Source organism: Pseudochaenichthys georgianus, chromosome 7 (assembly GCF_902827115.2).
Source record: "Pseudochaenichthys georgianus chromosome 7, fPseGeo1.2, whole genome shotgun sequence".
NCBI classification, from domain to species: Eukaryota; Metazoa; Chordata; class Actinopteri; order Perciformes; family Channichthyidae; genus Pseudochaenichthys; species Pseudochaenichthys georgianus.
This window is the reverse complement of record NC_047509.1, coordinates 26,262,693-26,271,397: the sequence shown is the minus strand read 5'-3', so window position 1 is coordinate 26,271,397 and position 8,705 is coordinate 26,262,693. Positions and strand designations below refer to the sequence as shown.

At 38.5% G+C, this 8,705-nt stretch overlaps 1 protein-coding gene across 1 annotated transcript; it reads right to left on the bottom strand.

Annotated features, from left to right (window-relative positions):
- Positions 1-337: 337 nt before the first annotated feature.
- bpifcl (BPI fold containing family C, like) lies at positions 338-8,142 on the bottom strand. The gene is made up of 16 exons (XM_034088009.1): positions 8,045-8,142; positions 7,765-7,882; positions 7,494-7,593; positions 7,255-7,386; positions 5,711-5,866; positions 5,564-5,627; positions 5,372-5,432; positions 4,856-4,947; positions 4,578-4,751; positions 4,434-4,493; positions 3,717-3,884; positions 3,363-3,430; positions 3,237-3,279; positions 3,078-3,138; positions 843-919; positions 338-738 (listed from the first exon to the last, which is right to left on the bottom strand). The coding sequence occupies exons 2-16, from the start codon at positions 7,862-7,864 to the stop codon at positions 685-687; spliced, it is 1,410 nt and encodes a 469-aa protein (XP_033943900.1). The 5' UTR covers positions 7,865-7,882; positions 8,045-8,142; the 3' UTR covers positions 338-684.
- Positions 8,143-8,705: the final 563 nt, after the last annotated feature.

Below are 8,705 nucleotides of genomic sequence, written 5' to 3'. Positions count from 1 at the left end.
AAGGTTTTGTGAGTGAATTTCGGTGCAGTAATCTGTTAGCATTTTTCGGTCGTTGCTAAATCAGAGGCTCAGCATTAGCATTGTGGGTTTTATTTTGAAAAATAAATAAATAATGATCAGTTAGATGAGTTTCTTCCCGTTACATGGATATAAAACATTCATAGTTTATTAAATGAACATGCCCTCAGACACTGTTTCCTGCAAGATGTTGCGCAGTGCTCCGGTACCGGGGTCTCTCGGGCTTAACAGGTTTAAGCCTTGAGTCAACACATGATAATGGTTATAATGACAGATACAATGATCATGTCTTTGATGCAACAGTGACATAGAAACAAACTAGAAAATATGATTTTATTCTCACCACATCTTTTTTTTGTATATATGAAACAGAATGCACTTATTAACAAAATAGAAAATGCTAAAACATACATAAAAGATGAGGTTTCAGGCTGAAGCATTTATAGAAATCAACTGCAGGCTAAATCATTGTTGATATGTCATGACGGTTGTAAATGCAATGCATACATTTGTAGGTATGCTGTGTATCAGCATGGCATTACCTTTTAAACACAGGTGCTTTATGTCGTTAAATATGGACACAAATCCATTTTGTTTACAGGTGCAAAGAATGTGTGCTGAGATGAAGAACGTCCATGTTTGATGAAGTAAACAGACAGTTTGATGTCAGTTGAAGCTGTCTGTAAACACCTCAGCGTCTGAACACATGGCTATAAATCCCTGTGAGAAATAAAGACAATGGTCAGCTCAACAACAATTTCTGCCCCTGATTCAAAATGCCAAACATTAACCTCAGAAAACAGTGATCCTTTGCTAACACTGACCTCTTCCACCCCCAGAACTGTGTTGACCAGCTGAACGTTCCTCATTCTGGGTAAAACAACGCCTTTGCCCAGTTCCACTGAAACAGATAAAAGTACAGAAACAAAGACAACGTAGCCACACTTGAATACATTATGTTCAGTATGTTGGATCAATACAGTATGGAATGTGCTTTTTCTCAACTGTAGGACTAAATGCATTGTTTCCCTTGATGTTAAAGATGCAGCACTATTCACGTTTAAATTCATTATAAATATTTAGTCAACAGCAACTTTATTGTCAATCTACTGTTTGTATGACACAGAAAGAGAGATTGTAATGCTGTTTCTCACAATCCAGAGGAATAAAATAAAAAAGAAATATTATACTGTACCCCCACCTATATATATATATATATATATATAGAGTGGGGCAAAAAAGTATTTAGTCAGCCACCAATTGTGCAAGTTCTCCCACTTAAAAAGATGAGAGGCCTGTAATTTTCATCCTAGGTATACCTCAACTATGCGAGACAAAATGAGAAAAAAATAAATCCAGAAAATCACATTGTCTGATTTTGAAAGAATTTATTTGCAAATTATTGTGGAAAATAAGTATTTGGTCAATAACAAAAGTTCATTTCAATACTTTGTTATATACCCTTTGTTGGCAATGACAGAGGTCAAACGTTTTCTGTAAGTCTTCACAAGGTTTTCACACACTGTTGCTTGTATTTTGGCCCATTCCTCCATGCAGATCTCCTCTAGAGCAGTGATGTTTTGGGGCTGTCGCTGGGCAACACGGACTTTCAAATCCCTCCAAAGATTTTCTATGGGGTTGAGATCTGGAGACTGGCTATGCCACTCCAGGACCTTGAAATGCTTCTTACGAAGCCACTCCTTCGTTGCCCGGGTGGTGTGTTTGGGATCATTGTCATGCTGAAAGACCCAGCCACGTTTCATCTTCGATGCCCTTGCTGATGGAAGGAGGTTGTCACTCAAAATCTCATGATACATGGCCCCATTCATTCTTTCCTTTACACGGATCAGTCGTCCTGGTCCCTTTGCAGAAAAACAGCCCCAAAGCATGATGTTTCCACCCCCATGTTTCACAGTAGGTATGGTGTTCTTTGGATGCAACTCAGCATTCTTTCTCCTCCAAACACGTCTAGTTGAGTTTTTGCCAAAAAGTTCTATTTTGGTTTCATCTGACCATATGACATTCTCCCAATCCTCTTCTGGATCATCTAAATGCTCTCTAGCAAACTTCAGACGGGCCTGGGCATGTACTGGCTTAAGCAGGGGGACACGTCTGGCACTGCAGGATTTGAGTCCCTGGCGGCGTAGTGTGTTACTGATGGTAGCCTTTGTTACTTTGGTCCCAGCTCTCTGCAGGTCATTGACTAGGTCCCCCCGTGTGGTTCTGGGATTTTTGCTCACCGTTCTTGTGATAATTTTGACCCCACGGGTGAGATCTTGCGTGGAGCCCCAGATCGAGGGAGATTATCAGTGGTCTTGTATGTCTTCCATTTTCTAATAATTGCTCCCACAGTTGATTTCTTCACACCAAGCTGCTTACCTATTGCAGATTCAGTCTTCCCAGCCTGGTGCAGGTCTACAATTTTGTTTCTGGTGTCCTTTGACAGCTCTTTGGTCTTGGCCATAGTGGAGTTTGGAGTGTGACTGTTTGAGGTTGTGGACAGGTGTCTTTTATACTGATAACGAGTTCAAACAGGTGCCATTAATACAGTTAACAAGTGGAGGACAGAGGAGGCTCTTAAAGAAGAAGTTACAGGTCTGTGAGAGCCAGAAATCTTGTTTGTTTGTAGGTGACCAAATACTTATTTTACCGAGGAATTTACCAATTAATTCATGAAAAATCCTACAATGTGATTTCCTGGATTCTTTCCCCCCATTCTGTCTCTCATAGTTGAAGTGTACCTAGGATGAAAATTACAGGCCTCTCTCATCTTTTTAAGTGGGAGAACTTGCACAATTGGTGGCTGACTAAATACTTTTTTGCCCCACTGTATATATATATATATATATATATATATATATATATATATACACACATTCATAATAAAACATATACACATGCACACAGACATAGATAAAAGGCACAACATTCAATAGAAAATAACAAAGCTTTTATGCTTATTTTCCCCAGATAAACTTCACAAAAAGTGAAGAAATAAAAAAAGTCTTTCATTGCCAAGTTTAAATGTTGTTGAGCAAAGCAAGACTTTAAAAGATTACCGTTCAGTTTTGCAAGGCCAGCCATCACTCCCATCTTCACTAAGCTTTCCAATGTATCCGTCTGCAGAGAGAACATGTGATATATTACTGTCTGGGTTTAATTCTCCTCAGTGCACACGTAAGTTTGCCTCTAACGTATTATGTGATGTAGTTATGTACCTCAAAGTGTCCCACTTCACTGCCCGCCAGCGTCAGTGTTAAACTGTTTGAAAGAAAGACACAACATGACTTTGCTTTAGTTAACTGCAGGCTGAGGCGTGTGTTTTACGACATGGTGATGCTCACTTCTGCAGTCCCATGGAGCTCTTCAGTCTTCCAGCAGCGACCCACACTTTACCGTCAAATTGTAAGTCCTGAAAGAAAAGGTGCCAGCTGTCAAAACAACCAATATTTATTTTATTACGATCAATCCATCTGTTCTTTTTGTTGTTAATTAATTTATCCACAGTGGGTTAAACGATTCCACATTAAAAAGTGACCCTTTGTCCAAGCACCTGCATGTATTTGTTTGCTCAAATCAAGTTATTATTAGAGATATAACGATTTTTTTACAAAATATTTCTTATGTGCTTGCAAAATGTTTGTTTGTGGCATGAATGTACTCATCATATCCATAGGACTGAGAGCAGAAGTACTCACAACATTGAGTTTGAACAGAGGGATCTGGGTGCCGTTGGGCTCGATGGCAGATGCCTTCACTGCGCCCGCAAGGTCGAGTTTCACAACACCAGGCTGGAAGGAAAACATCGGCACCTCACTGGCATAAACCTGCAGATTCATCAGAAGACCAGGAAACATCTTGGGAAGCTGCAGAGAGAGAGAGGGAGAGAGAGAGATAATAGAGTACATAATCAGCATCAGTTTTCTTTACAGACAGCTTACAGCGGCCCCCTTCTCTGCCGATGGTGTGCATGCGTGTGTGTGCCTGTGTGTGTTTCTCCACTGCTTAAGGTAAGGATCGTTTTCAACCTCTTTGTATGAATATTGAATATGATACTGTGACCTGGGTAACTCCAGTTTTAAGTGAGTAGACGTAGAGCTAATAATAATATATTCTTACATATTCTTAAGAAAATACATAATGTAAGATGTCAACTAAGGATTCTCAATAATTGGTCAATTATATATTTTATTTATTTGTTCTTGTTTGAAATCATGACAGTGAGTGACTGGTCCATGCAATCACTTTCTTCCGGAACTAAGTGTTCAAGCTGTGGTTTCACTAAACGACTAAAGGATTGTTATTCCTTCAATAATAATGATTGAACCACAATGACATCATCATGCAGTCCTGCTCATGGACCGCATTAATGAAACTCTTGAGTGTTCTTTTAACGTTGATTCAGTTACACTTACCTGAGGAACGTAAGGCCCCATTGAGCTGGTGTTGAGGCGTACATGGATGTAAGGAGGTATCTGAGATGATGAAACAACATTTGTTAACAGTCATGTTTTATGTCAATAATGGGTATATGCTTCTTACATTTGAGGTGCACTTACCATGCTGTCAGTGATGAGAACCTGAAGCCATCCCCCAGAGTAGAGTGCGTATGAGGCGGAGTTCACGGTGAATTCAGACAGGCCCATCGACAGCATGTAGTCGGGCTGCTCAGGCACAGTGAAATTCTGGGCCTCAAAGGGAGGCCTTTCATGAGTTCTATCGTAGAACTCTCCCTTTAAATAGAACGTTGGAAAAATGACCGATTACCGCACTGTTTACCATTTTGTTATTTATATTCATAAGTTTTGGCACCCAATATAAATGATGTGTTGCTTACCTTAAGACCCAGAATCATACTTGATGCATGAATGACGGGTACGCCAGTCAGAGGGATGTCGAGTACTAAGTTGTCATCCACTTGAATGGACACTGATGAGAGTAGAAATAATTTGTTACTGAATAATCTCATTATACATTTAAATTCCTGACTCTTATTTGACAATTGCTTTAAAATAAAGGTCTTATTTGCACTAAGCACCTAGTATCAATGTGTAACAAAAAAAGAGTACATCTATATATTGGGGCAGAGTTTTTAAAAGTCGGAGGAAGCCCCCCCAGGGTTTCAAACTGATTTAAGGAATACATTGAATAATTTCACATATAATTATCCAAATGTATGCATGGTTTGGTTAAAGAGTAAGTTCAGATATAAAGTAGTTCTGTACCAACACAATACACAATCATTGTACCTTTTCCAGAGCAATATATTTTTATATTTTTGGTGTTGATCCCAAAGGAAATATAAAAAAAAACTATTAAAACCTGTTTATTATGAGATAACTGGCTGTAATACCTTCCATGGCCTGCAGGTGGTAGTCCAAGCTCACAATGGATTCCTCCACATTAGGGCAGATCTATAAAGGGAAAAAACAAGGCCAATGTGCTGCCATGCTCACCACCAACATCTTTTCAGTGAGAATTATCTGATTACGAAACAGCATTGACAAATCCACCACTGTTCAATGTGATAAAGACAAACTCTTACTTTGCTCCTTATTTCACCCATAATCCGCCCCTTGAAATGCTCCACAAAAGGCTGGAAGATCCAACTATTGACAAAAGGAAATGCAGAATTTACATCTCCACATCATGTATCTCCCTTTTCTCTCTCTCTACCTCTGTTCTACTGTACCTCGCTCCACCTTCAAATCGAATGTCCACGTCTCCAACCTGAGCATCACAGCTGACGCTGGTGACGGACAGATGCCCGTCAGAATCTTTCCCCAGCTCCACCACCGAGGTCACATCTAAACCAAAGATAGCCATTTTGAAGGATCCTCCGTCATGGCTTAAAACATACAATAAAAAAAGTAAGTTAAAATTGGTGTTAGTGAGAATTATTTCCCCCAAAGTCACAGAAACCATTTGACACATGTGTGAATATGTATGTATAAAATCAGCAGACTGACCTCAGTGACTTGTCAATATTCGAACGTATGTATTGATTGCAAATCTAACTTAATTAAGAAATTAAAATATTTGTTTCTCGCCTGGCCATGTTGATTACACTTTTTTGCTATCAATTTAACCAAGCGACTAAATAGTAAATATGGAGTTAGGAAAAAGTATGAAGTCAGATTAAAATGCCAATTTAAGAATGGACTCAGCTCTGCAGTCCTTAGACCTTGGCCACTATCTAAAACAATGATGTGCTTTGATTAAACTGCATGATAAAAAAGGTCTTATATAATCCCCAGTAGGCTGTTGCTTGCAGTAAACATTCAACATGTATGACATTACAGTATGAACTCTCAGGGCCATCATGGTGTTAAGGAACAGGAAGTCACAGAATTTACTGGATTTTTTTTTTTTTTTGGTTGGGTGAATGGGCACAACAAACTTGTGTGCCAATTTTAAGAATCAACACTGCTAACAGCCTAACTGGTCCAACTGGTCTTGAATCAAGTACTGGATTTTTGAAAGTAATGACGATGTAGCATAAGTGAACACGTGATTTATTATCTTAAAATGACCATAGCTGAGACATTGACATGGTGCCTTTAAGGAGACACTTCCTTTTCTAATTGACCCCAGATAAACGGAACAGACAAAGGGAAATTTTCATCTTAATCTCATTTCCTCATTTAGCCTTCATGTAAATGTATTTTGCGAAGAGAAGTGTTTTATTTATATATTTAAATTGTTATCTTTGTTTGTCCTCACTTTTCTATAGTTGTAAAGAGGATGATCAGATTATATCAGGTTTCTGAGCAGCTGCCAAACATCGTGTTGGAAAGCAACTAAATACATTTGATAAAGTACTGCAATTAAGTAACATTTTACGTATTTCCATTTCAATCTACCTTAAACTTCTACTCCACAACATATTTGAGGAAAATATACTTTCTACTTCAACATGTTTCAACATGATTTACAAGATTATACAATGGATTAAGGTGTGGCAGTGTTTAAAGCATAGGTTTAAAGTCATTTAAAAGAGCTTCAACTTTACCAGCTGCAATATTAAAGTGCATTATTCTGAAATGGAACATTTTGCATAATGACTATACTTTTGATTTAGGTATTTTAGATTAGATATACTTTGCTAATATTTTTGTACACTTTAATTTAAGATTTTGAATGCAGGACTTTAATGTTCTGCAGTGTAGTATTGATATGTGTACTCAATTGAAAGATCCAGGTACTTCTTCCAGTATACTGGCAACAGAAACTCACATTAAACCAAAGTGTGTCATCCAGCCGCCGGTCAGTGCCACACTGAGGCCTGAGATGGATGTGGTGAATCCTGTGTTGTTCGGATTGAACTCAACAATCGGCTCTGGAAAGTCACACTTCGTTATGGTGATGCTGTGTAGCACATGGGGAGGGGAGAGACAGGACACAGGTCTTAGGGGTGTAAAGATGTCAAATAAAATGTATCAAGTATGTAGAGGTCTTCAGGAATGTAATCATACCCTGTTAGAATGTAGTGTATGCCCAAGACTTCACCACTGAAGTCAGGGAGAGTGATATGCTCCAGCTTCTCCTGAACCCATCCTGCACCTAAATGCTTTCCTGAGACAAACAGCATGCATGTGTACTGTGAATGAAACATTTCTCCTTACGATTTAATTGGGTTCTTTATAAAAAAGAGAGTCAAAGCAATCTACTAACGCCACATGAAGCTGTTATTTTAGGTTTAAATAAACTGAACATCTGAGTGAATGGCACCTCATTTTGCCTTACCGTACTGAAGTCCTTTTCTAGTCAGGATGACTTGGATGGCAGGGTTTTCACCACGGGTAAAAGAAATGAGCATCAGCACCACAATCACTGCGGGAAGCATCTTCCTGGGTCTACTGAGCTGCAAGCAATTTACCAAATACAACTTGTGAGTATGAATGTAATCACAAAACTCCTCACAGTCAAAGAACTATACTGAGACTTTTACATGTTACTGTGCAATGTGAATAAAGTCAAACTAGTATCCTCAGTCAAGCTGTTAAAGTTATATTTTGTAGCATACCTGAATTACTGCAGAATGGTTAACCAAGTTGAAAGGCGTCTTCACTGCTTCTCTGCATTGATTCAACTACTGCAGCTTCCTGGTTCACGAGAAGTGAAACTTACTGCACTCATGTAGACTCTGACAAACTGCTGAATTGTTTATTTTGAGTGTGTGTGGGTGTGTCTCTGTGTGAAGAAAAGGAAACTATTTTTGAATCTGCTCTGAGTGTGTAAAAGCATATTGTATTCTCAACATCATTCAGCTTTTATGTTGAAAAAAGCAGAATATTATAACCATTTTTTAAAAAGCAGATTGATGTAAATGTTTTTGTGATCCGAAACACCATCTGTTTTTGTGATCAGATGGTGGACTATCATGAAAAAGGATGTGAAAATGATCTTCTCTATGCTGACATTACATCCTGAATTCACATCTGACTTCAATATTTCCAATGATATATCAACAGATATCAATTGTAAATATGTTGATGTCTGCATGTTCTGTAATCCCTGGTGTGCTGTTTTGCAATATCTGTTGTTTACCAGCTGTGGAAACAAATATCCCCCTGGGACGATGAATACAAATAAAGAGAGCAGTGCCAGGTTTTCATGCAGTGTGCTATGTGAAGGGTTCATGTGCAAAGGTAATATCTGTTTTTTTATTTATTTTGTGCATTAAA